Here is a 27,785-nt window from a genome sequence, read left to right as displayed (position 1 = left end):
CCGACATGAACACGTGTTAAATCATTCTTCCTGAACTTGATATATATTATATATATATATATATATCCCCCAGCTCTAACATCACCAAAAATATATCACTAATTTTTGCCACTATAAAAGCAATCTCTGACCTTTTTCCTATTGTTAATATTGCAAAACTCCCTCCTCCTTCTCATGAATATCATTCCCTTTTCTTTACAGCCTAATTGGACTGTAAAAGATGGTGTTGCTTAAAATAGGCATATTATAATTAATTCTTTGGAAAGTGGTTTCCCTTTCTTTTGGCTTACTTTTTATGTATCACCAAGCATGTGGAAATATGTGGATCATAGAGTTGCCCATGATCCGACTATACTTGTATTGCACATATAATTCCTATTTGGTATACGGGTCCGTTCACTTCGCTGATTCGAGTTTGTAATTCGAGTTGAGATGTGATTTTGTGTGAGAGTTTTTTACTGTAGTAAAAAAGTTAGATGTGACTATTTCTGAGAGCTTTTTACTGTAGCAAAACTCGAATTCTAAACTCGAATCGGCGAAATGAACGAGGCCATCTTTATGTTCGAATAAATTAAGGACCCAACTTACCAAAATGGAAAGAAGGGAAAAAGAAAGGCATGGAAAACAGCTCGGATGAAAAGCTTTTTGGAGATCAACAATGGAGGTGAATTATTGAGTCATCAAGTTCTAGACATGGAACATCAAGCTTAAATCAATATGACTAAAACAGAAAGTACTGAACCTAAATCTTAAAAGAGGATTAATGCATGTGAAGTACAGTAAGGATATGGTACTGGGATTGATCTTTTTATTCACGATACGGATTTGATTCAACTTTTTCTTTCTTTGGCACATGATTTATTACAAGTTATGTCATTCAAATTACGATTTTTTATTTTTGGCTGAAAGTGAATTATATAGGGTTATTATGTCATTCAAGATGTAACATTTTCCTGCGATGCATATCAATATCAATGCGTGGTGCTTCATGCGGTGGTGATTCTGATTGGGCCACTCTTGTAAAAAGTCCATTAGAGAAGCTTATAGTTGGCCCATATGTATCCACAATTGTAAGTATTGTACTTGGTAGACCAGAGGTGATACATATATATATATAAGTATATATATTTATGGGCAAGTAATGAGATTAGATTATTATCACACCATGTTATTAAATTTTTATATTTGATAAGTTACTACCATGAAAATATAACCATTAACAACTGGCTCATATATATATATATATATATATATATATATATATTCCTTCTATTCCTTTTGTTTTTGGTTTTTTGGTGGTGAGAGAGGTGATATATATTTATATATATGTGTGTGTATGTATGTTGGTAAATAATATTGCAATTTAGTATAGATTTGTGTAAGGATGGTTCTATTTGCACTTTTTTTTTTTATTCTTCACACCTTTATTTTAAATTTTCTTATGATAAAAAGACCATCCCATACAATGACAAAAAAAGACAATTATAATATATTTAACTTAATTTTAAAAAGAAATTAATTACATAATTTTTATCTCTTTCCACACACTCCACATGTTATATCCAAATTCATAAACTATTGCTATTTTAAAATTTATAGAAAAAAAAAACCTCTAATTTTCACATTTCAATGACTATTCTAAAAAATTGTATTGATATAATGTTAAATTTTCGTTGCTATTGGTTGTATGACGATTTTTATTTTATTTTTTTTATTTCATGTTTGTATTTTTTACTTTTTTTTAAGACTAATCATTTTATTTTGTTTTTTATTTCATTTTTGTATAATTTTGATTGATTTTTTTTTCTATTTTATCTTTTTTTTATACTTTTGTTTTGAAAGAAGGCTTCATACCCAAATCTTTAATAAAAAAAAATATATGAAGGGATAGAGAAATAATATTATTTAAATAACTAACTAAAATAAAATAGTGGGTGTGAAAAGAAAATTAAAGAGGATAAGAATTAATTATTTTATAAAAAATAGTTAAGGGTAATCTTAGAATAATAAGAGTGTGTAAAAATAAATTTAACTCTTTTAAAATTATGTGGGCGTGTATTTAAAACGGGTGTAGAGAGTAAAAAAAAAAAAAGTGTGAATAGAACTACCCTTTGTGTAAATACGAAACATATAATTATGATTTATCTTATAGTCAACTCTGAATTATTTGAAGAAAAAAAATGTTTAATACTAATTAGAAACTCATTCTTACAAAACTGGTATATATAGGACTAAAGCCAATTATTGTCTTACTGACAAGTCTAGAAGTCATTTCATTTCCTCAGACATTAGATTTTTATTTAAAACTCGAGCAAAGTTTCCCAATTTGTACTCGGTAAATATGGACCAAATCTTACAAGACTACACACAGAAGCTATGCAATATGTAATAAAGCAGTTGTCAAATTCTCACAAACAACTCAAAAATCACACCAAAAATTAGAAACAAGCTGGCCTCGTTCACTTTGCTAATTCGAGTTTAGAATTCGAGTTTTTCTACAGTAAAAAGCTCTCACAAACAATCACATCTAACTTTTTTGCTATAGTAAAAAGCTCTCACATAAAATCACATCTCAACTCGAATTCTAAACTCGAATCAGCGAAGTGAACGGGGCCTAAGAAACGCGAGTAAATAAATACAGAGTTTAACGAGGTTCAATCGATATGATCTAGTTCATCGGGGGACTGAAAATCATGAGCACTATCCTTAACCAATATCAATAGAGATTAATAATACCCTCAAACCTCTCTCTATGTACAGGTATCTCAGAAGGCGGAAGAAGCTCAAGAGGAAATCTAACAATACAAGGCTCGACTTTTATGGTGTTCTATTGGCTTTACAAAAACTAGCCGCTACAACCTAATTAGCTCCCATTTCCCTTATTAGGGAATGCCAGATTCTTAATCTTTCACTGCAACAAAAAAAAAAAGCTTTTAGCGACAAAATTTTTAGCGATGAGTTTTAATACTTTAGTTACATTGCACGATTATTATTATTTTTGTTTTTTTACGCCTTTTTAGCTATGAGTTTTCATAATATCATCACTAAAAGACATTTTTTTTTTTTTTTTTACTTTTAGCGACGATAAATTTTAGTGACATTAGAGTTTTTAACGACGAGAAATGTCATTGCAAAAGTTCATTTCTCTTATCGTGTTTTAATCCTATAATAAACTACTTTATCAAATCTATTTGACTCTGACATCTAGATATAACTAATTATCATCCAATTTCGGTTGGAGCAAACCTATATTGTATTAATGAATGAAAAATATGTAAGGTCATTAATTTGGTGATGGAAAGCACTAGCTAATCATCTTCTAAGACTAGAGATTGAACTGGAAGAAGCCAATTGAGTTCATGATCCTGACTAGTGCTGGAACTTCGGGTCGGCGGGCCGCCCGAAGCCCAAATTTTTTTGGGCTCGGGCGGGCCGGCCCAATTCCCGCCCGTCCAAGCAAGAAATTCGGGTTCTGGCTCGGGCAGCCTGGATTTGACATGTCCACCCTTGCCCGCCGCCGTCTAACCACCGTATACCGCCGTCCGCCGGGATTTGTTTGCATTTTTCCGACCAAGCCCGAACTGCCCGACCCGAAAATTGGGTGTGCCCGAATTGCCCGACCCGAAGCCCGAGTTTTTGAATTTTTTGAATTTTTCCCGCTTGCCCGAATTGCCCGACCCGCCCGAATACGGCTAGTTTTTTTGAATTTTGCCCGAAAACCCGAGTTGCCCGAAAACCCAAAAACGGCTAGTTTTTTGAATTTTTACCCGAATTCGGCCCGAAAACCCGAATTGCCCGAGTTGCCCGAACTGCCCGAATTGCCCGAAAACGGCTAGTTTTTAGTGGAACATACTACCCAACATCACCTTTAGCTTTAGGAGAACTTTTAAGAATTAGTATTTTATTTCACGAATATAAGGAGGACCCAATCTTAGGAGTTCCTGTTCAGTCTATGGAAAAAAAAATTAAAAAATATTGGTCTAAGTTGCCTTTGTTATATAGTTTAGGTACAATTTTTGATCCTAGATTAAAATTAGACGAATTAGAAAGTGGTTTAGAAAACTTAGGTGAATTTTTAGGCATCACTTGTACGGACCAATTTTCAATAATAAAGGCAAAAATATATGAGATCTATAGTAAATATGAGATTAGGTTTAGAAGCACAAACTCTAGAGTACAGGAACCGCAACAACAGGATGAAAACCCACATTCATTCTTGAATGTTTTCGGGTTAAAGAAGAAGAAGAAGAAGACAACTCAAACGGAAGCTGTGAGTGGAAGTGGATCTTCATCAACAAGTGGCAGTGGCGGCAGCAGCTTCAACGAGCTTATGGCGTACCTCAGTGAAGGCTTAGTAGTCGGCAGTGCGGCAGAATCGTTTGACTTAGTTCAATGGTGGAGGGCACGGGCATTAACTTGACAAATCTTAACTCGATTGGCAATGGATATATTTTCGATCCCAGTCTCCACTATTTCATCCGAACAAGCTTTCAGTACGACAGGAAGAATACTTGAGGAACGCCGGAATGCATTGCAAAGGGATATTGTTGAAGCCTTGGTTTGCATTAAGGATTGGGATCGGGCCGATCAACGTCTACAAGATACAATTTCACCGGCAAGCCAAGAATGGATCGATGAATTTAATCGATTAACATTTAATTTTGAAGACGATCCCTCAGCTTCAAATTAAATTGTAAATTTGTAATTTGTAAATATGTATTTACTTTTTACATTGTATTTGTAAATTACAAATTTAAAAATTAATAAAGAAATAATTTTTTTATATAGTTCGTGTGTTCATTTCAAATTTAATATATATATAAATTGTAATACTAATATATATATAAATAACTTAATATTAAAAAAAAGTTTAAAAAATTCGGGCAATTCGGGAGGGCTCGGGCCACCGAATACAAGCCCGCGGCCCGTTCAAAGTGAAATTCGGGCTCGGGCGGGCGGCCTAAAAATCTCGGGCGGGTCGGGTTCGGGCTCGGGCAAATCCTCAGACTTTTCGGATAGTCGCGGGCGGCCCGTCCAAAATTCCCGCACTAATCCTGACGTTATTATCCATACGTGCAACATGGGAAAAATTTAGAGCTAGCTAGGCCTATCAAAATAAACAAAATAAATATATAAAAAGCATATATAACGGCCTATACTTTATGAGTAGAGTCTGCACGGTGCACTATTTAGTGTATTATATATTAAAAATACAATGAACTAGCCCTCTCGACGCTCTAACTCCTTTAAAATTTTGTCCCTCTTTTACAAGTTTTTAGACTTTTTTTTTTACCTTTCATTTGCTCCTAATTTTTTTTTTAATTATTACAATAGTTTCATGGCATTTAAAAAAAATTAAATTATACTATAAGTTTTTGATTTCTTTTAAGCACTCTTATGTCAAATTTAAAATCTCTAATAAATAAAAAACCAACTATATCACTACTATATAAATTCACCTATTTTGAACAATAAATGTTAAAAATTAATATTAAACTCCATTACAAGCTTAGTTTATTCAGAAAAAAATATGAATAGATAAATGAAAAACATTGTTGTTGTTTAGTTCCATTTTAATTAGATTTAAGTCCTCTTTTTTTTCTTTTTTTTTTGTTGAAAAAAAATGGCTCTGCCACTAAGTAGACTGCTAGTTTAATTTTCTTTTTTCACTCATATCCTTTTTTTTTTTTTTTGGGTGTATTTTTACTTTATTGTCTATTTATTAGCTATTTTATTGTGTTTGACTGCTTTGTCTTAAAATTGCTTGTCTTTCGTGCTTAAGAAAGGAGAACACGATAACTTCATTGATTGTTAAAGTAAAACATTAATGAGGACTGCCTAATAAACAACAATTAGTGAATCAATTTGTGTGCTCAGGTTGACAACATGACTGTTTTTTCGGAAGTTCCATACAAGAGCCGGTTAGCCAAACTTGTAGTTCAAGCAAAACTGATTTTGAAACTCCTATCTACAAATTAACGACGCGTGGCGTCCATTGGAAAAGTATCACATTGACTACCTTTGGGCGAGCTTGTGTATCTTGCATGGACCTACACGGAAGTTATGTCCAAAACATTGTCTCCTACTACAAGCTGATAATGCGCCCTTTTGTTTTTGGCTAAATGGGCCTTTGAACTCATTACTCGTAGGTGTGGGAATTAATATTTTTTGCATTATAGGTTTTATGGTTTCACTTTACTCATAAGAATAAACCATCAACAAGGTTCGAATGTTGATGGACACACAATTTACCCATAATGATGTCCACTGCCAATACAACACATAATGAAAACATGTCATGATCAAGGGGAAAAGTCCCACCCGAGAGATGGAAGAAGATCTATATATACATATATATATATATATATTATATGTACTGATGGCTAAAATTTCAGAAAAAAAAAAAAAACAAAACAACCGGCGTGTTTGCCATGTTGTTTTGTATTATATTTTTGATGAAGAGAAATAAAGTTCGGAAAGGATGACTAGTGTTAGTTTATCTCTTTGAATGTTACCCAATTTATTTTATTAGTTTGAATTTTTTATTATAATATTTTCTCTTACAAAAATTTAATTTAAAATTTTCCATTATCAATAATTTTTTTTAAATGAATTCACTTTTAGTTAAAAAAATTTAAACAAGCGAAACAAATAGACTTTTTAAATATTAACAGGAATATTTGTTGAAACTACCTCATAATAAGGGGAGCATGATACTAGACACTTTAAATAAATATTTAGCTGGTAAGGCAAATATTTCATTTAAAATTTTTACATACGATCATATCTAACACCTAAACCTTTAACCACGATAGTTCCCGCTCTAGATGGTTATTATTATGTTATATAGAGATAGCGAAAGAAAGAGGGCATAATTTACCATGGCCCCACAAAAGAAGGTGAAGCCTCCATCAACCATCCAACCTTCAAAGCCAGCAGATAAGGCAAAAAAAACTAGGATAAACCCAATCATTCACACCCATCACATAATTCCTGAGACCCCTCTCTGTATATACCAGCCCCCACTTCTCCAACTCAACTCTGTCCACTCCAACATCACTGATCTGATCATCTTCTTCAACCTTAACAAGATTACTCCAAACCATGGCCACCGCCGCCGCTGCCACGTCACGATTTTTCGGAACCCGAATCTACAACCCGAGTCCAAACACCGGGAGATTCCAGGCCCGGTTCGGGTTTGGGTTCGGCAAGAAATCCCCGCCGCCACAAACGCCACCTAAGAAGGCCCAGCCCAAGTTCTCGTCCGGTGAGCGGCTCGTGTGGTTCCCGGGGACCGAGCCACCGGAGTGGCTGGACGGCACCATGGTTGGGGACCGAGGGTTCGACCCGTTCGGGTTTGCGAAACCCGCGGAGTACTTGCAGTTCGAGCTGGACTCGTTGGACCAGAACCTGGCCAAGAATGTGGCCGGAGAAGTGATCGGGGCGAGGGTGGAGACGGCGGAAGTGAATCCGACGCCGTTTCAGCCTTACTCGGAGGTCTTCGGAATTCAGAGGTTCCGAGAGTGCGAGCTCATTCATGGCCGCTGGGCCATGCTTGGCGCGCTTGGAGCGATCGCCGTTGAGGCACTCACTGGCGTTGCATGGCAAGACGCTGGCAAGGTGGTTTTTTTATTATTATTTTAGTTTTTGGATTTTCATTATGGAAAAGACTTACTAATTGATTCATATATATATATATATATATTTGCATGCATGTTATAACTATAAGTCAACAATATTAATAATTCCCCATATAGTAGTTTTTAGGTATGAATAATAATGCTTAGCAAACCAAATATGTTAGTTACTAAATGTTAGTATTATAATTGGTACATGACATTTGAGTTAGTTATATTACACAACTTTATTTTCAAGGATTAGAAATTTATTAACTAACAATTATATATGAATTATAAGTCAATTAACGCATATCAGATATAATGAACAAAGCTTAATAAATGATCAGATGGTGTTTTGTAGCATTATTTAATTAAGTATATATACGTGTGTTTGTAATTTATAACATGTTTGTTATTATTGTAATAATATATTTACATGAAGAATAAGAAACCTTAAACATTCCGCATGGAGGATGATCTTTTTGGCGCCATTAGCTGCATCATTTCATGCATGCATGATCTTCCAATTGTGTCGTCTTCTCTGGATACGTCCTCAAATACATGGCAGAGCATTTTCTGTCATCCGTGTCTTCTTCTCAGCCATGCAGGAAAAAAAAATTTAATGGTGGTCCACTACACAATCATAATTGTTGAAGGGATGGCAGCGGATGCTGACAAATTAACAAAATTACAAGCTTTCATGTATTTCTATACTTTCCTTTTGTCTAGAACGAACATCCAGACGTAGTCGCTTTATAGCAAAATACAGTGTATAATCACTTTATATTCGTAAAAATACATTGAAACTGTCACATATAATGGGGAAAACAAACCTTAATAATTGATTAGTCCAGCTATTTACCTCGCAAGCATAATTATGACAAACATATAGCAGCGGTTTCTGACAAATTAAAAATGTTCCATTTATACTTTTGTCTGGTGCGTAAAGCCGTAAACTAACATTATACGGACACTTAAAAAACTACAATTACAATATATATGATCCCTTAATAGTACAGATACATTAACACTATCACACAATAGTACAAAAACTTGTAATTTTGTCTTTTATTATATAATTGTGAGCATTTTTGGCTTAACATTTATTTTCTATTATTATTGTTATTATTGTTGTTATTATTATCATTACTTTTTGTTAACAGGTGGAGCTGGTTGAAGGATCATCTTACCTTGGGCAGCCACTTCCATTCTCACTTTCGACATTAATATGGATAGAGGTTGTAGTAATTGGGTACATCGAGTTCCAAAGAAACGCAGAGCTTGACCCAGAGAAGAGGCTTTACCCTGGTGGGCAATTCTTTGACCCATTGGGCTTGGCCAATGACCCGGAAGAGAAAGAGAGGCTTCAACTGGCTGAGATCAAGCACGCTCGCCTCGCCATGGTTGCTTTCCTCATATTTGGCATCCAAGCCGCTGTCACTGGAAAAGGCCCAATCAGTTTCATAGCTACCTTTAACAAGTGATCATCACGGCCTCTCGAAAAATACTCAACGGGAGCACCACCGTTGATAGAAGGTATGGTTAGCTCCTTTAGTGCACGATTCACCTTTAGTTAGTAGTAGTGAACGATGCTCAGCACTATCGATGTCTTATAGTATTATTCCGGTAATTTCTCTTTGTTCATAAGAGACCTCTAATATTTCACTAACGTCCTATAATATGTATCCAATTATTCTTTTGGACACTCATGATCGTCATCACGTTATATGTCTTCGTTTAATATTTATGATATTTATACATGTGTATGTCTAAGAAAAGATAATGCACTATTTGACTGCCATTTTCCACTATTGTTTGCTTCAAATGTGCAATCATATCACAATTCTTACTTACTGACCGCCCACTAATCAAACTCCAAAAACATGTAATTAAGCAAAATTAAACATAGAAACAAAAATGTACAATGGATTGCCTATGAGGCCTTTGACAACTCATTGGAGGTCGGCAAAGCCACGTAGCCACCCCCTGAAAGAGAACCCACTGGAGCATAACCCAGCTTATGAAATTTGTCAATCTTTGTCCGTGTCTTTATTGACGCGTCGTTCGGTGGATATGATGGACAAGTGTAGGTTTCACATCCTCAGAGTTTTCGAACGACACAGAATTAATGTTGTTCCTCTTATTTCAGTTTCATTCTTTATTCTTTTCACCGATTTAAATTTTTAATTTTAATTTTGTTACAGTTAAAAGCTCTCACAATAGTCACATCTAACATTTTTTTTGCTACAGTTAAATACTTTCAAATAAAATCATATCTCAACTCAAATCGACGAAGTGAATGAAGCCTAATTTATCAATTTCTTTCAAACACTTGAGCTGTTAATTGGAAGGCCAATTACTCTCTTTTAATAAACAAATGCAAGGATTGCTAGGAATTAAACATCTTAATTCTATACTTGGGAGCAATCAAAATGGCATGAAAGAAAAGAAAACAAACAGAAACACGTGAGATAAAAATACATGCCTCGTATTAATTTATACTATAATGAGAAAAAAAAAAAGAAACTCACTCATAATTTGGTTTTTTCTTTATAGCAAAATTTAGTGGGCGGTGCTCATGCTACAGCAACAATGCTGTTAGCACTCGGCATGAAAAGCGTGCTGACCTCACAGTTGGACAGACAATGGAGTTGGTTCTATTTATTTTTATTATTTTTTTCATTTTTGGTTAGAAAGAATTGGATACCAATTTCCAGTTTAGAAGTCTTTCTCTATGATAATATGCAAATCCGACAATTGTATTTACTCTAATTTGATCAATTGTGGGTGCATGACATAGTGCTTAAAGAATTAACGAGCCACCAACTAGGTTTGAAGTCAATTTCATCACCTCAAAATTGTTGAATTTTGTGTGCTACCTTCGAAATTTAAAAGCCCCCTCTCTCTCTCTCAACTCGTCTGCTTTTCCTACCACCTTTTATTTTATTTTTTATTTTTTTTTAATTTTAAACCAGATCCATTTTATTTTCCAACGTCCATTTGTTTTTAGACTTGCCATTGACATTGTATCAGAAAATAAAAATAAATTGCTTTTGAAATTTTTTGATGAATTTGAGAAAAAGATAAACTAACACTTTATGATAATCCTTTAAGTTATTGACTCTTTTGAGACGCATGATGCATATATATTCAGGACATACCATATTTAGCTTGTCTGAAGTTATTAGGAGTTGATAGGTAAATAAAAAAGAGTGAAATTGGTGAAAACTTATTAGCATGATTGGACAAAGCTCCATTTCTCAAGTTAGCCAAAAGTGTTTTCTTCTTTCTTTTTTTTTTTTTTGTTTGTTTAAAAAGAAAAATAAATATAATGGTATTTGCTTTCACATATCTTCATGAATCTTAAGTGGTTGCCACAGTGCTTTCATGCCTTTTTCTTTTTGTTCCCTTTTTAATTTTATTGTCACTTTCAACTACATCATCATCACGCCCATTATTGAACTCTACAGATAATTGAAGCTTCATCGAGAACCCATCTGTCACTATTATCCTAATTAGTAGCCGTGACTTGATGCCACATTTGTTAGGAGAGAAGACAACCACGAGAGAAAGAGAACTCAGCAAGAGAGAAGGAGAATATTTTTCTCAGGTTCCATTTAATATAGAAGGGAAATAAGTAGCAATATGATTGAAAATTTGAAATATACTTCTTCAATTTTTTTTTTTAATTACAGAAATATACTTCTACGATTATACCTTACCTTAAGTATCCATGGTTAGATGAAGATATTAGGAAAAGCATTATCTGAATAATAGGTTAATTACAATTTCAGTTTTAGAATTAAAATCATGATTTATGGTTTGAATTTGGATCTAAACTATAGTTATAGAATCATAATCATAATTAGAGATTTGAATCATCTAAAATTAAGGGAGGAGGTGGTTTTATTTTTTTAGAGTGATTCTAATTTAAAACATCACATCAATATTCAAATTTTAAACTATAATCATCAAAACTAAACACTAATTTTTAAAAACTATTTTTTATTTTTTATAAATAAATAAAAATTTAAACCAAAATCATAATTCTTAGTTCTAAAACCCTGTATCAAACCTTTAACTTTATTTTTTGCGTACTATGTCATGGCTATTAATAAGAAAATTGTGTATTTTAAAAAAAAAATCAAATCAAATCAAATGGGCGGAAGAAATAATTATAAAATTTGACTTATAATTCTAAAACTAATAATAATGCTTATCCCACGGAGAAAAGAATTAGAAGCCCCCTGATTTTTCTTTTGCTGAAACTCCCCCTTTTCCCCTATTTTTCCTCCTTTCATTGACTCAATCCCATTCTTTTACTTTTTCACCCCTTACCAAATATAGCAAAAGAAAAAGGAAAGAGCTCGGCAAAAGAAAGCGCGTTCATGGGTTTTGTCTCCAAGTAAAATATTGGAAGCTGATGAGAAGATAATGCCAGGAGTTAGGTTTTGGACAAAATACCACTAGTTTATGGAATTATGGCCAATACGCCAATTAAAAAAATAATTGTTGGCAGTATATGTAAATACGTGCAAACAAAGGGATTAAACAGTTAAATTATGCTTTCCTTAGTTATTTTATTTTCATATTAAATTGCATCGTTTCAAAAGAAACTTATCACTTATCAGTTAATTAATTTTCTTTTAAAAAAAAGAAGTTTTCAAAAAGAGCGAAACGAAAAGAAGAGAAAAAACCGTAATATACACGTCTTGTCAATGCTCCACTTTTACAGATTAATAAGAAGAAGGAAAAAAAAAAGCCATTTATAATTGTTGTGTTGTGACTTGTGAGATGCGATAGCTTCTCGGCCCACATTTCTTGCGAACTACAGGAAATCAGAAGCTAAACTGCGCAGGTAAATTTTCAACGATTCTCTCTCTAAATCTTCTTTTATTTTTTCCTTATTTGCCTTTTGTTTCCCATTTTGGATCTTGCCTTTCGTTTCTTCTTCTTTACTATTATTTTTGGTCGGTTTTCTCAACGACCCTTCTGGCTGAAATCCTTAATCTTCTTATTTCCGGTCTTGGATTTTTTTTGGCTGAGAATTTTGTTTTGTTAGGAGATTTGAGGGATGGGGAGGTTGTTTGTGGTGAGTTTGGAGGGGAAGATCTACAGCTGCAGGCACTGCCGGACCCACCTTGCTCTTTGTGATGACATCGTCTCCAAGGTTGTTTTGATATCATGTTGGTTTTTTTTTTTAATCAGTCAAAATTTTTGTTGGTTTTGTGATTTTCGTTTAGAATTTTCATCTGGGTGTTGGCAACTCCCTTGGTTCCCTCCCCCCCCCTGATAATGCGTTTGTGCTGTTTCCGCGAAATTTCTGGGAAGCTTTGTTTTGTTAGATATGTTATCTTAATATCAAGTGAAACAACATTCATGTTCCACCCTTAAAAAAAAAAAAGAAACAAAAAAAATTTTGAAACAATACTGGATGATCACGACGTAATAGATGCTGTTTTGTTCATAGTTTATATCCATGTTTTAATTTTGGCCCTTTGATATCCCTCTCTCTCTTTTTCCTAAATTGGAAAAATGAGAATTTAAGATTCCCCAAGTAATTATCTTCCTAAATGTATGATCTTGTTGGAGCTGGAAAATGCTGCTCTGTTAAGCTTCGTTGTTCCACTTAAATGTTCTGTAATGTTTGTATTATTGATCAGCATTATGGCCTTTTGAGTGGAGCGAGTGAGGGTGTGTTTTATAATGATTCTGAAACTAATAAGGAAAGTGCTACATGTTTTTCAATGTTTGGTGATTTATGACTTGAACGATGCCGTGTAGTGTAGATTTTGCATTTCGTTTTTGTGGTTGTTTTGTTTGGTAATGCGAGAGAATGCTACATCATTCACAGTTCATATCTTGAGAACGTTTTTGGAAATCTGTTTTTGTTTTTGTAATCAAGAAGAACTACATTGTACACTTCGAATGGTTAACTAAGTCTTTGGCCACGATTAGCCTTTGGGGTGCATGGTGGGGGTACTTCAAAAAACGATTAGGCTTTATCGGCATCTTTACACTTTCTACAACACCTTACCATATGTGGAAGAATGCGTATGTCTTAATATTGATCCTCGTTTTGAGTACTAGGGTACATCTAGGAACGGTTTCTTGCACAGTAGTGACTAGTTTTTGATATTCATTGCTTATGTGGTGTGCTTATATGTAGTAGGAAGGCATTTTGTTGTTTGGTTCTGAAGCATTCTTTAGCTTTCTAGTAAGCTGAAAGCACATTTTGTTGTTTGATTCTAAAGTATTCTTTAGCATTTTAGCCAATTTGTCCAGAAGATACTTTTCCTGGTAGGGCAGTTATGGAATTTACATGCATTAGTGCATGTATTCTCGTATTTGTTGCCACAAATAATACGAGCTTAGAGGGGATAGGACTTTAAGTGGAGTTGAATCACATATGATGCTGGGTCAAGCTACATTTTAATTTGTAGGGCCCGTTTAGTTCGCTGATTCGAATTTTTAATTCGAGTATGTGACTTTATATGAGAGCTTTTTACTGTAGTAAAAAAGTTAGATGTGGCTGTTTTTTAGAGCTTTTTACTATAACAAAACTCGAATTCTAAACTCGAATCAGTGAAATGAACGGGGCCATAATCGCGACAAGTTTTAGGATACACTTCAATGCTAATTCAGTTTGCTAAAAGCTCTATTCTTTCATTTTATTTTATTTTATTATTATTATTATTTTGACATTTTTAGAGTTTTTAATTTCTCGCATCCTACAAATGTTGAAAGCGAGTTTTGTGAGTAGCAAATTTCTGACTACGTGTTTTGCCTGTGTTTGATTCAGTCCTTCCACAGCAGGCATGGGAAAGCTTATCTCTTCAGTAAGGTGTAAGTTTTCTTTATGTGTGCCCCTTACACTTGTGTCAGTATGAATACAAGTATGCAGACTAATAACCCTATCACTAAGTTTTGACTCTTAAACCACGTTCTAGTGCCATGTAGAAGTTAAGGGGTTTTTTGTACTAGTAGAACCAGAAATCTTATACTGCCGAGTTCGCACTTCCTTGGTTGGTGTACTGTTGTATATGCAATAGTTGGTTTTGTGTATAATAACAACGCTTTCGTCTTATCACAATGTAATGATGGAATAGCCAGTGGCCACTAATAAGCTCCAATGCCCTGGAATCTAGGCCCTTTTTGTCAGTTTTATACGTGTGCATATAGAAGTGGTTTCTTTGAGAGCTGGATTTAAAATTGGATGATCAAGGCTGATTTCTTGGTGAAAAGAAGTCGGTGCACATTACATGATTAATCCTTCCTAGTAGGTAGTTCTTATCTCTGATTATTTGACAGAGTTAACGTCTCTTTGGGAGAGAAAGAGGAGAGATTGATGATGACTGGATTGCACACTGTTGCTGACATCTTCTGTGTTGGCTGTGGCTCGATTGTTGGGTGGAAATATGTAAGATTGAGAAGCAGTGATACCATGATGGATTATAATTTCTGTACATTCTTTTGCCTCTATAAGTTATTTTTATGATTTCTTTCAGGAGACTGCCCATGAAAAGAGCCAAAAGTACAAGGAAGGAAAATCTGTTCTCGAACGGTTAGTAGATTATAGAGATCTAGAGTAAGAGAAAAGGATCCAATACTAGTAACTATAAATTGATCTTTGCAAGTAAAATCTGTTGGTTTAAATGTGGGACAGGGTCAAGGTTTCGGGTCCTGACGGAAACAATTTTTGGGTTAGTCATGAGACGCAGGTCGGCGGAAGTGATGCAGATGATGCTTGATTTCCATTGATATCCAATAATAATTGTACATTCTTTAACTCTCCATTGATATTGTTCAAATCATGTTTTCGTTCCAAAACTGCAAACTTCTCATTTGGGGTGGCTCCTCGCCCGCTCGTTCTTCAATAACAATAACATTTTATTGTTGATTATGACAATGTGTTCTAACTTTCCTGTGTTCATGTCCTACAATGTTAAAGGTTTGTGTATGTTGGTATTAGACAACTAAGGCACGGTTGTTGGCAAGTAATGGACAAATAGCCATTGCCTTTTCCTACTATATGTGGCTTAAGTGGTATAAACACACAAGGCATATCCTCGTTTAGTTACTCCACAAATTAAGCTTAGGGGGATTGACTAATTGTTAAACTTTAATGAATCAAATATGTCTCACAATCATACGGTGAAACTTAAAAATAATGCTTTTATCCTTTAATGACTATTTTCTAAACCGGTCTATTTTAAGCCGTCTTCAAAATACTCGTGATGTAACATGGAAACAATTAAGCATACGTGGCCGTATACTTGCAGGTCTTTTTGGTTCATACGTTTGAATATTGACTTTTGAAAAATGAAATATGAATCAAACATGCGAATTAGACACAGCATTGGATTTCGGGTGGATTTTTTTCTGCTTCCAATTTCTATATTCGCCATTTCTCTCCACATATCAAGATATTTCTCAGGTACTGTATTTTTGTACACAAAAATCTTGATGTAGTCTAGTACCGAGCATCTTCTGTCACTACCAAGTTTTGAGCAGGTTAAGTACCGGGTTGCACTGCTTTCGGGGGCAAAAAAAAAAAAAAAAAAAAAAGTATTAACTGAAAGGCTGATAATCCATCTATCAATGTGCGTTGATTATGATCCGTAAAGTGCTGGTTTCTTGTTATTGTCATGGGCTAAGAAAGCATCTAATCTACATCAGATCGGAGTTTTTAGTGTTTTTCTAAATTCTAACTGGACGACCGTGACACTTGCATGTATTATTTCTTCTGTTGCAGTTCTGTGGCCAAAATATCTCGGACATATTAGGTACGTTTGGAACTCATTTTAAAATAATTTTATTTTTGTATGAAAATGAAAATGAAAATGTTTTCAATTTCAGACATAAATAATTTTTGAAAATGTGTTTGGTAGTTTTATCAAGAAATTATTTTCAGTATAAAAAATCCATTAATGTCTCTCTCTTTCTTTGTGCTCGAGAGAAGAGAAAACAGAAACAAATAATGAAAAACGACTAAAAGTTATTTTTCATTTATCTCTCATTTTACACTAAATCAAAAAATTGTTTTCATTTCTGTTTTTTTGTCTTTAATTGTGTTAAACGCCGTTTCTCTACCGTTTTTCATTTTTTCTTTCTTGAAAAATGTAAAAAATAAAAATAAAACCAACTCCAAACAGGGCTATTATGGTGTGTTATCCCTTCACGAGGTTATTTCTGTTGTGGCCTACAACATTAGAGAATTTGGCAGGAACCAAACAAAAAAAAACACTTCTCTGGTAAGATTAGAAAAAATAAACTACCAGTAGTTCCTTATTTTAGCCGTTAGATTTGTATTAGAAACTATTTATTCTACATACTTTTAACATGATGGAATAGTGTTGCGAAATTGCTTTTGATTCAATTGAAGTATGTATGTGCTCACAAGTAAACGAATCACAAAGTAATAAAGTATACCTAAATACAGGTATCGTCCCTCAAAGATTGAGTTTTTGCAAGTTAAACTAAGTACTGCAATTACAATAACTATAACTTTATCTAAGCAATCAAATTCGAGTGACTGTAGCAATTAAAACAATAGAATTAAACTAACAAAGCAAGTAAAGAAGAAATTTAGAAACAAGAAGGGATCGAAGGGAACTTTGATGGTATTAAGGTTGCTAGGGGTCCGATTTCATCCTACCGAGCTATGCTAATCCGATTCTTAAACTTGTTAACTAATTTTACTCAATTCATTAATCTTAGGATTTTGAAAGTAATTTCACTCCCTCCCCTGAGTGCCGAGTAAAATAATATGCAAGACCTAGTTAAACAATATCCCTATTAGCCTAACCAAATCAAGCATCAATTAAGCAACCTAATATTGATTACCCGAATTAATTGGCCTCCCAAACTCAACTAACTCTAGGTTGTGTTTTCCCAAATCTAACATGTGAAAATAACCCTCCCAAGCTTAAATCCACATGTCTATATCTCTAATTTATGAAAACACAAATTAAAACAATTAGCATAGAGAAACACAAATGGATTGAAGTGAAAATACATTAACAAGCATATATAATCTTCATAACATAGCAACGGTAAAACAACATCAAACCCCTAGCTTTAAAGAGTTTAGCTAAAAGTATACATCAAGAATCCCATAGCATAAACTATAGACAATCCAAATCTCATATCCATGATCTACACACAATCAAGAAAAATACAAAATCTAGAAGAAAAAAGAGAAAGGAGAAGAAGGCAATAAAACTCGTTGAAGAACATGCTCCAAATCTTCAAGCTCTTGTCCAATCTCCAGGCATGCCCTCCAAAACCTCATATTTTACTCTTGTAGTTCTGTTTTTGTGTTTCCAGTTTCCCCTTAAGTTTTTTTGTCAAGATCTATTTATACCTCCTTCGAAATAAGTGCAAATGAAGCCTTAAAAGACTGTAGAACGCGTGGAGGCGCTGTAGTGGATCACTTTCCCGCTGCAGCACCACTTAAAATTCCATAAAAAACCCTAAGAGTGCAGGCTTTCCCGCTGCAGCGGGTCTTCAGTTTCTTGGGGGCGCTGCAGCGTAAAATGTTGGCGCTGCAACGCCTGCGGCAGCATCCAAGGGCAGGGTTGCTGGAGTTTACGCTGTAGCGGGTACTCAATTCCACTGCAGCGGCTTGAATGTTGAACTTGGCTCCTAATTCCACTCTTTTGAAGATCTTTTTATTCATTTTAACTCAAACGTACAAAAGAAAGATAAAACACAATAAAAACACACTAAAACCACCAAGAACCAACAAAAATAGTCAAGATTGGTAAGTAATAAAATCAAGCTATCAAATAGTAAAAAACTGACACTATAAGTAAGCTAGGCTTACTAGAGAAAATTTTTAAAAAAATAAGTTTATGTTTTTTTTTTTTTTTTGGGAGCTTTTGTGATAGATAATTTATTTGCCGAATTATTTCAGAATTAATAATCAAATATGTGTGTGTTGTGAATGTTAAGTGTGATTTTTAATACAAATAAGGGGTTAAGATATTTTTTCCTTCCAACTATTTTGAAGTATTAATACTCTTATAATAATGTTCATAAAGAACAAATATCCATTTTTTGACGGTAGTAAATAGCATATTTTTTAAATTAAATTAAGTAAATAACAAATTTTAAAATATTTAAAGTAAATATTAGTAAAAAGATGCCTCATAAATTTTTTTATGTAACTAAAGATTTAAGTGATAAAATTTTTATTACGTAAAAGTTCTTTTTACTACTGGATTTATATGATAAAAATATTTTTTTATTAAATAAAATTTTAATTTACTGCTATTAACTTTAAATAATTTTAAATTTTATTATTTACTTCAATTATTTATTGTATTTTTGCTATTTATTTTATTCTCCATAGTTTTCCTTCGCAATAAAAGAATATGTTTGAGAAAAAAAATCATCACATAAACGTGTTGGGTAACGAAATCATGAGTGCTAAATTTACTTAATTCACCTTAAAGACGTATCTAAAATATTATTTATTATTCAGTAATGTGAAGTTCACACGGTTTATTCTCTCGATTTTTTAAGTTTTTTGTGACTAAATAGCCAACCATGAGATAAGGAGCATAATTTTACGTGCAATTTGTAAGTTTTGAAGTTTAAGGGTAAAAATAGAATAACAAACATACTTCAGTGGGCAAAAGTGAAATTAACCATAAATTAGCTAACAGTACTTTCATATTTAAGGATTAACTATCAATATTATAATATTTATTTCTATTTTTCACAACTGCCATTTTTCAAGTTTGTCCAGGGCAGTTGAAGAAAGAAGCCGTTGGTTTGTGTAAAATCTAGCGGCAGAAGTGGTCGGCTGAAATTAGAAAGTCAAAATTATTCTGCAAGAAATTCGAAAGCCAAAATTATAGGTGTTGCTTCACGTGGCACCGATTAACAGTGGGACTCACTTCGTCGTTGCCCGGTGGCACTTGTCTCCTGTCAAGTTCTAAAAGATTCCCTACTCCCTGGGAGGACCGAAGCCTTTTTGATCTATTTTCTATTCTCAGTTGAGAAGAAGAAATTGTTGGAGAGCTACGAAAATAGAGCTTGTTTCATAAGTAGTTCCTATTTTTAATTGTTAGATACTGTTTATTCTGAAACAATTATTAAAAATTATTTATACAGCATATTTTTATGTCTCACGTAATTTTAATTAAATTTAACGGTTAAAAACAAAAAAAATACCAGTAATTTATCTTTTTAAAACCTACCAGATAAACTGCAAAGGGAGCTTAAAAGCTAATAAATAAGTTTCAAACATTGTTCCAACTTCTAAGCATCAATATGTTTTGGAGACATTTTTTTTCTTCTTCAGATTACTACTATACTAATAGTCAAGGCTTGTTAAATAGTTCTCTATTGAGCTCTACGAAAGACAATTGAAATAGATTCGAGTCTCGAAGGAATTCAATTGATTAAGTATAGAGCCCAACAAAAAAGAAAAAACTAATCCAAATCCCACGTTCTATTCATTGAAGCAATCAGAAGGCAGATTACTTGGTATATCTAAATGGATAAATACACATCCATATGCCATAGTGAACCTGGATGAAGGAAGAAACTGAAATGAACAATGCGTAATACAAGAAAAGCTTTCATTATAGATCAAACTTTTTGTGCCCCAGAAGTAATCACCGCACTAGACAACAAATTCATGAATGTACATTGATATATATATATATATATATATATTTTTTTTTTTTTGTTTTCGGGATTGGAATCCAATAAAGCCTCGAAGAAGTAATCAAGTCATCCAAGTGAATAGATCATCCGCTCACCAACCTCTTTGCCTACAACTCTCAAGTATCTATGCAACTGGGTTTCCAAGTAACTCCTTTTCGAGGGACGAAAAGCTCGCTGTAGATCCTGCATGGGGTAAGCACAATGTGGTGACTGGTGAGTAAATTAAATGACAAAGGAAAGAGCTATATTTTTGAGTCACTAAATATACAATGGAAATACACACCTTGTATTTTAGACAAGTTCCTTTCAACCCAATTAGAATGTTGTTGATATCTCCAATTTCGAATTGAACAGATTCCGGATCGCTGGATTCTCCGCCTGATTCATCGTCCGAACTCTCGTATTCAGGATCAGCGTCCTCGTTGGTCTGATGCATAGGAACATCGTTGGAGCCTTCGAAGCTAATGTCATTGTGTTCCACTTCCATGGCTTGCTCAGAAGCATTGGGGTCTGAAGACTCTCCATCTTGTAAGAGAGCACAATCTGATAAGACGACGTATGCCTTTCGATCTAGGAAAGGCCTGGTAACATCAAATGAAACCCACCTGGAGAAGGGAAATCACGTATCAGCTCATCAGAAAAATCAAACACTTGGGATGTCCACGACACTAGCAAGTTTTCGCAACTTAAGTTTTACTTATTTGCAGCTCGAATGTCATCTATTTATTTCTTCCCATCTAAGGTTTTTCTCCTTAAAAAACATGTCAGAGAGAATATCAACTAAAAAATGAAAGGGGTAATGGAACGCAGCATGGCATATACACATAAGATAAGAGGTCAAATTCAAAATAAAAAAGCGGTATTGATAATGTCGTCTTAGAAAGGCATTACATGCCCTGCAAGGTCATATTTATGTATACAAAGGTAACTCACTGGTAACGGAGAGGACAAAGAAGCTCGGACGGCCGATATGTTGCTTTATATCTCATCTTATTGCAGGAGTGAATATAATACCCAAGATAATAAAACTGGAGACTTGGGCAATGGATTTGATTTTCTTTCACCCAATTTATTTCCTGAAGCGCTGAGTACTTGCCAAGTGATAGAAAGGCAAAGTCCGGATCCCAGAACAAATATTTACTTGACAAACATCTAGGGAGGATATCTACGACACCAACTGCAACTAGTTGCCCATCAATTACATATTGTTGATGGAAAGAGCCAAAGCCACAAGGTGGAACTGTACCGTCATTGGTTGGAGGAACAAAGATTAAGGGAGTGTCGACCAGAAATCTTTTATATGAACTTTCCGTGACATGATCTGGTGTATCATTATGGACTTTTATCTGATAACGTCTATACAATGCATACTCTTCTGGATCAAAACTGGATCTTTTCAAATGGATCTCAAGCTTTCTTCTTTTTACAGGGGAATGCTCATAGCTATTCCCCAAAGAACACGGTTTACTTTCACGTCTTGCAGCAGATCCTTCGGTCACAGTCACAACCTCAGCACTTCCATCTAAGGAAGCTTTAATGGTGCCAGAATAAAAATTTATGTGTCCATTGCAAGCCCTGACAGAAAGGCCAGAGGTTTCTGCTAGCTGATTTAGGGAACTTGCCAGCTTTTCTGAAATAGCCTTGGAAGACCATTCATCCTTAACCTCTTTGGAAACTCTTGAACGGTGGGTATCCTCCATAGCAGGTTCTGCTCGCTTTTTTATGGCAGCCGCTATTTGGAATGCAATATTGCTGCAGTAAAGTAGATTTTCTGATCCCTCAACAAATAGCTTTCTTTTTCCTTGTAAAACCTTTTTAACAGAAGCTTTTGGCAATTGAAGATCATTAGGAAATTGCCCACTCTCAACAAACGTGTGCACCAAATTATCAATTTTGTCTGCTAAATATTGCAAGATTTTTTCAGCATTATTTTTTTCTGCATTGCTGCTAGACAAGCATTCTTTCATTGATGAGCTTGAAACTCCAAGATCAGCAGAACTGCAGGTTCCCTTAGAAGCATTTGAATCCTCCTTTAATCTGACTGGCTTGTTAGAATCCAGGCTTCCATCTAAAAACCTAGGCATAGACTGTTGTCAGGGCTCACTACAAAAACATATTCACAAGAAAGTACATCCTTTTCAGAACTTGAAAATAACCTGAAAATCTCGAAACAATTTTTAGCTTATTAATTAAAGCACTACATAATAATGGATACACATTAATTTTCAAGTGACCTAAAATCTGTCACCTCACAGCACCATATATTTACTTCATGCACAATTGCATGAAAACAAATGAACTTAGCTAAACCGTTGACTCTCTTTTTCTCCTTTCGCAGATTGTAAAAAGAAATGCCCCTCAAATGAAAAGGCAATAAAAGTATACCTTTGCACCCGTCTAGTCACTTGAAGTTGCTCTTTAGAAGGAGCAAAATCACCAGCTCTCAAACGAATAGTATAAGAAGGGCAGCATGTTTTTTCCATCTCAGGTTTGTAAAGGAAAGAACCAGATCTTCTCCAACCTCGGTCAAGAAGATCTAAGAAAATTTCATTAGTTATGAATAAAGCAATTAAACATTAATCAGAATAAATAAAAACTGGCCAATAAAACAACAGGAAAAATAATGGTATCTTATTCGCACAAAAAATGGTAAATTCTCCTCTAGAACATTAGACATTACACAAATGTGTGTGTGTGTGTGTGTGTGTGTTTGTGATATAATATAATGAGTTGAGACGTAAAATATTGCTAGAGAGGCCAACTCTTGGGAATATAATTCATTAGTTTATTTCAGATAATGGAAGACCCTGCTTACAATGAGCATTCACAAGCACAGGGTCAGGAACGTCTAAAGATCATCTAAAAACATAGGTTCAGTAACACACTGAATTATGGTGAGAGTATGTGGAGTTTAAGACAACCCTAAGCATCCAGCATCAGAACAGGAATGTCAGACCACCCCAGTTGACGAGCTATGTAATTTTACAAGGATGCCTTATATTCAGGATATAACCGTCGGAAATCAGACCTATGACATCACGAAGATCAAGGGCCCTATTATAGTGTACAAAAACAAAAGCAAGTTTCAGATTTACAGAATATAGAAAGAGTTAAATTCGCCAACCTTGATAGTCATTAACTGTAAGGCTACGAGCCCATAAACCTGCAAAACCAATAAATATAGAACCACTATCAGACATAAATTATCTATACATGATTGTTTAACCACACGCGAAAACAAAAATAATACAGTTAGAACAACGAACGTTAATCTAAGGGAAATGCTCAAAATCCCGCGTTATCTACCAAATTTTCTGTACCAAATGATGTGATGCGTTGAGTTGTTATGCTCCAATTGGTAAAGTACAAATTTGTACAATTTGATTCCATAAATTGGAAAATAACCATTTACTTGTGGAATCACTTGGTAACATTTGGCAGATTATTTGGGATCCCTAGCATCATCCTTAAATATGACGTGGTAGATACAACCCCAAAATAATGAAAGGACATTTGTTACTTTAAATGGGTTTGCTTAAATGCATGTTTTTGTTTCTTCATGTATACGGTTTTTATATCACTCATCCACACGATACAATCAACTTACAGACATAAGCAAAATAACAATGCAGTTATTCCGATGCACTAGAGACGAGACATGGATAGTTAGTTGGTCTCTGAAAGAGAAAGTAACAAACGTTTCAAGTAGAAAAATAAGTGTCCGCAACCAAGCAAAATTTGATCATGCTCAGATTTCATCGCAAGAGTGGTGAACGAACTTATCGACAATTCTTATAACTTTTTCAAATTTAATTAGAGTACTAATTCACATAATATAAACGGTAAAAAAAATTAAAAAGAAAAAAGAAACATAAAATAACTTCCACTTAGTCTCAAGAACACGAAATCTTGAAATTACGCAAATTTCTCTGAATTCCCCTCGAAAACATCGTTGACCAAATAACCAAACACAATCAAATAAAACAAAAGATCCACAGAAATTCTGATTAGCTTGATGGTCCAAACTTCAATTCCAATCAACAAGAAGAATTCTAACAAACGATCGAATCAACCAACACCGATCAATCCAATCACGAAAACAAAGAATCATAAAGAGAAGATAGCAAAGCGATTACGGAGAGGATTTAGAGACGAACCGTGAGAGATGCTGGTGCGACCGGGGGATCTACAATAGCCGCAAGAGCTTCGATTCCTTCCGCAATCGACGACCAGACTTTCGCTGCCGAAGCCGCCGCCGCCATTGTTGTTGCTGTTGTTGTTGTCTTCGTCGGTGGTGTTGGCATCGCTAGTTCTGCTGCTGCTGCTGCTGGCCTCGCTCCTCATCTTCCCTGCCATCTCCGATTCTCTTTCTTCTTCTTCTCTGCCCAGAGTTGGCTCTTCTGCGTCGGGGGATTACTGATTTACAAGGGTGGTTCTAATTTCTATGATCTATCATTTGATTTCTGCTCGCGAAGAAAACGACGTCGTTTGACGACATGACGAATATGGACCCGTTTAGTTCACTGATTCGAGTTTTTAATTCGAGTTGAGATGTGATTTTATATGAGAGCTTTTTACTGTAATAAAAAAGTTAAATGTAATTATTTATGAGAGTTTTTTACTGTAATAAATTTTAAATTCTAAACTCGAATTAACAAAATGAACGGACATATTTCAATTGAAAAAAAAAAAAAGCAAATGAGAAAGTGTGAGCAGAAAAAAGGCTAGTTGTGGTACACGTGGTAGTTTGCTTTATTGGGTCACGGAAGACGGATTCCGCCGAATTAAACCCGCTAATGGCATCTTGTTAGTCCTACGTGGCAGCAAATCCTACTATACTCAACCTTTTTAGTTGACCTTAATATTAGGACAAATTTTATAAATTCTTCCTTAACTTTAACTTTGTTATTTATGTTAACATCCTCTCCTAAACTTTAAAATGTGTAGATTGTGTTCTTTAAATTTTATCACTTATCTCAACATATTCACTGAGTAATTCCATCAAATTTTTTAACAGAAATACTTATAAACGCATTATGAATTTTATCACTTGTGTTAATACGCTATTTAAACTCTGAAATATATATGTCTCTAACTTTCTCCTTCTATCTTGAGTCTATCAATTTTTTAAACGAAAATATTGATATGACCATTAAATTACTAATTAACTATAATATTTGAGGTTTATTGAATGTCTTTCCTTTCAAAAAAATTAGTTATGCAACAATTCTCAAAATATCAATTGATTAAAGACAATAAAGAGGGAGAAATGAGGAGCAAATCTGTATAAAGGTGATGGATTTTGTTGTAGGGTAAAATTTCAAACCCTAAGCTGGGCATTGGATGAGACCCGCGCATCATAATTAAGGGCATTAAATGGCCGGAGACAGCTTTACCCTAACTACCACGTCGGATGATGGTTCACTTACGAGTAGACCACAAGTAAAGGAAGTGGCATGCAAAGGTGGTCGACCACTTTTGGGGAGTCAAGAATAACAGGAGGTCGACCACACCAGCATTTGTAAGCGGAGGTGGCTCTGAGAGCACCTACGAAGTCGAGTCCATGCAGATCGAGAGAAGTACGAGACTTGTTCCAAGATTTGTGATTTGTAATTAAAATATACAAAGTAAGTAGGGAAGTAAGTGAGGAAATCATGTTGATTAGCAGAAATCCCAACCTACCGGGAATATTATCTCCAAATGTATGGAAAATATACCAGAATAAAATAAGAAAAATTGTAGAGATTGCAGTGGATATTTATATATGGAGAGGATTAATTCAGAGAGAGAGAGACTAGACACAACTCTTGAATTAAAAATTAACCACTATAAATCATTGTGCATTCTTACTGCATAATCTCCTCTTAATCGTGTTTTTGATCTTCCACATTGCACTAACCACTCTGAAATTTGATATATCTTGTTGACGAATTTCTACCGTTAATAGGTTTGTTAATTTTTTAGGTTTTTTTTTTTCTTTTTCATTAGAATAAGCTTATTAAATTAATAGATTTCTTAATATAGATGATAGATTCTTCCTTAAATTTTGTATTATGTATTTGTTTTTTTTTTATGGTAAAGAGTTTTTTTTAAGGTTTGTTTAGTTAATGGGTTTCTTAAGGTTTGTGTTGAAACTTTTAAAAAAATATGTTTTATGTCGAGCACTTCTATTTAGGTTAAATATTATTAAGAAAAGACTAATAAAACTCATTACATTATACTGATTCGCTCCTCATTTTTTTCCCTCTTTATTGTTTTTAATCAACTAATATTTTGATAATTGATACCTAACTAATATATTTTTTTTAGAGAAAAACATTCAATAAACCCCAAATATCATAGCTAATTAGCAATTTAACGGTCATATCAACATTTCTATTCCAAAAATTGATAGAATCAAGATGGAGGGGAAAAAGTTAGAGACATATAATATTTCACGGGAAGAACATGTACATTTAAAATTTCAAGGGCATATTGACACAAGTAGCAAAGTTCATGGGCATTTATAAACACTTCTGTTAAAAAAGTTGATAGAGTTAGACTTAGGGGCCATGTTGACCCAAGTGACAAATTTCAGGAGATAAAACATGCACATTTTAAAGTTAAGTGGGCATGTTCACACAAGTACCAAAGTTCATGGGGAATTTATAAAATTTGTCCTTAATATAACCGGTGAGAAAAATACTTAGGACACTATAATGACATGTTTACTTATTAGGATTGAGGAATATGAGTGGGAAATGAGAATCAATCTCATGTTTACTTGTTCTTTCTTATCTTAAAATGAGAGTGAGATTGGTGGGCCCCACTCAAATTTAGTGTTGAGGAATGAGATTAGCACTCCTATGCCTTCCTTTGAGATTATGACTCACATTCCTGATATTACCATTAAATTACTATTATACCCTTATTTTACTTATAAATATAAAATTAAAAATAAAATTCAAAAAATAATAATTACTATTATACCATTAAGGTAATTTTTTTAAAAAAAAACTTTAAAAAAGAGGAACAGTATGATATGAATAAATATTTAAGTTTAAAATCTTGACAGGATCTTAACCTCTAGACAGCGCTGGGTTGGGTCCAGACCAATAATGACGGATTTTGGGCCGGCCCATTTAATCATACTCAAACTTATGACTCTACTAAGATTGAAGGATAGAGTTCAACCCAAGGAGATTTTTAGAAGATTCTAGTAGTTTAATCTTATATATGCTAAGCATATAAATATTCTTCAATTTAAAGAGTGAACATTTATTTTGACTACTTTTGTACAACCAGGGAATAGAATCATGTTTTGATAAGCCTATTCGACATGCGGTCATCTGGATATGATTTTTTGAGAAGACTCCAAACAACATTAGACCTACATATATAATATGGAGATTTTTGTATTGTGGTAATTTGCTTTTGTTAGCTCGGATCATATTATGAATATGGTTCTCGAAGTGTTAACCCGAGTAAAATACATTATTATAGGAA

General features: G+C 34.1%; 3 protein-coding genes across 5 annotated transcripts; 2 read left to right on the top strand and 1 right to left on the bottom strand.

The window, feature by feature from the left end:
* The first annotated feature begins 6,961 nt into the window (after window positions 1-6,961).
* Window positions 6,962-9,322, top strand: LOC21409068 (chlorophyll a-b binding protein CP29.3, chloroplastic). Its single transcript, XM_010096798.2, has 2 exons — window positions 6,962-7,620; window positions 8,783-9,322. The coding sequence occupies exons 1-2, from the start codon at window positions 7,105-7,107 to the stop codon at window positions 9,101-9,103; spliced, it is 837 nt and encodes a 278-aa protein (XP_010095100.1). The 5' UTR covers window positions 6,962-7,104; the 3' UTR covers window positions 9,104-9,322.
* Window positions 9,323-12,255: 2,933 nt separating this feature from the next.
* On the top strand, window positions 12,256-15,550 carry LOC21409067 (protein yippee-like). 2 transcript variants are annotated; one of them, XM_010096797.2, is made up of 6 exons: window positions 12,256-12,477; window positions 12,685-12,789; window positions 14,422-14,465; window positions 14,931-15,039; window positions 15,128-15,183; window positions 15,286-15,550. In XM_010096797.2, the coding sequence occupies exons 2-6, from the start codon at window positions 12,694-12,696 to the stop codon at window positions 15,368-15,370; spliced, it is 390 nt and encodes a 129-aa protein (XP_010095099.1). In that variant the 5' UTR covers window positions 12,256-12,477; window positions 12,685-12,693; the 3' UTR covers window positions 15,371-15,550. The 2 variants fall into 2 exon arrangements, with proteins under 2 accessions (XP_010095099.1, XP_024020496.1); XM_024164728.1 differs by having other exon boundaries at window positions 12,682-12,789.
* A 4,589-nt stretch (window positions 15,551-20,139) lies between these two features.
* Window positions 20,140-24,699, bottom strand: LOC21409065 (arginyl-tRNA--protein transferase 2). 2 transcript variants are annotated; one of them, XM_010096795.2, is made up of 6 exons: window positions 24,458-24,699; window positions 23,425-23,463; window positions 22,686-22,836; window positions 21,234-22,376; window positions 20,584-20,905; window positions 20,141-20,483 (listed from the first exon to the last, which is right to left on the bottom strand). In XM_010096795.2, exons 1-6 carry the CDS (start codon window positions 24,654-24,656, stop codon window positions 20,367-20,369), a joined length of 1,971 nt encoding a protein of 656 aa, XP_010095097.1. In that variant the 5' UTR covers window positions 24,657-24,699; the 3' UTR covers window positions 20,141-20,366. The 2 variants fall into 2 exon arrangements, with proteins under 2 accessions (XP_024020499.1, XP_010095097.1); XM_024164731.1 differs by lacking the exons at window positions 23,425-23,463; window positions 24,458-24,699 and having other exon boundaries at window positions 20,140-20,483; window positions 21,234-22,403; window positions 22,686-22,720.
* Window positions 24,700-27,785: the final 3,086 nt, after the last annotated feature.

Source organism: Morus notabilis, unplaced genomic scaffold (assembly GCF_000414095.1).
Source record: "Morus notabilis unplaced genomic scaffold, ASM41409v2 Scaffold42, whole genome shotgun sequence".
In the NCBI taxonomy this organism is placed as follows: Eukaryota; Viridiplantae; Streptophyta; class Magnoliopsida; order Rosales; family Moraceae; genus Morus; species Morus notabilis.
This window is presented reverse-complemented; position numbering and strand designations above follow the sequence as displayed.

Bases quoted from the DNA above. Each gene is read 5' to 3' on its own strand.
- LOC21409068 (XM_010096798.2), top strand. From the start codon at position 7,105: ATGGCCACCGCCGCCGCTGCCACGTCACGATTTTTCGGAACCCGAATC. The intron at 7,621-8,782 runs GTGGTTTTTTTA...TTTTGTTAACAG, and splicing joins CATGGCAAGACGCTGGCAAG to GTGGAGCTGGTTGAAGGATC.
- LOC21409067 (XM_010096797.2), top strand. From the start codon at position 12,694: ATGGGGAGGTTGTTTGTGGTGAGTTTGGAGGGGAAGATCTACAGCTGC. The intron at 15,040-15,127 runs GTAAGATTGAGA...GATTTCTTTCAG, and splicing joins CGATTGTTGGGTGGAAATAT to GAGACTGCCCATGAAAAGAG. The intron at 15,184-15,285 runs GTTAGTAGATTA...AATGTGGGACAG, and splicing joins GGAAAATCTGTTCTCGAACG to GGTCAAGGTTTCGGGTCCTG.
- LOC21409065 (XM_010096795.2), bottom strand. From the start codon at position 24,656: ATGGCAGGGAAGATGAGGAGCGAGGCCAGCAGCAGCAGCAGCAGAACT. The intron at 22,837-23,424 runs GTTGGCGAATTT...AAATTTTCTTAG, and splicing joins TACAGTTAATGACTATCAAG to ATCTTCTTGACCGAGGTTGG. The intron at 22,377-22,685 runs GTATACTTTTAT...GTCTATGCCTAG, and splicing joins GTGACTAGACGGGTGCAAAG to GTTTTTAGATGGAAGCCTGG.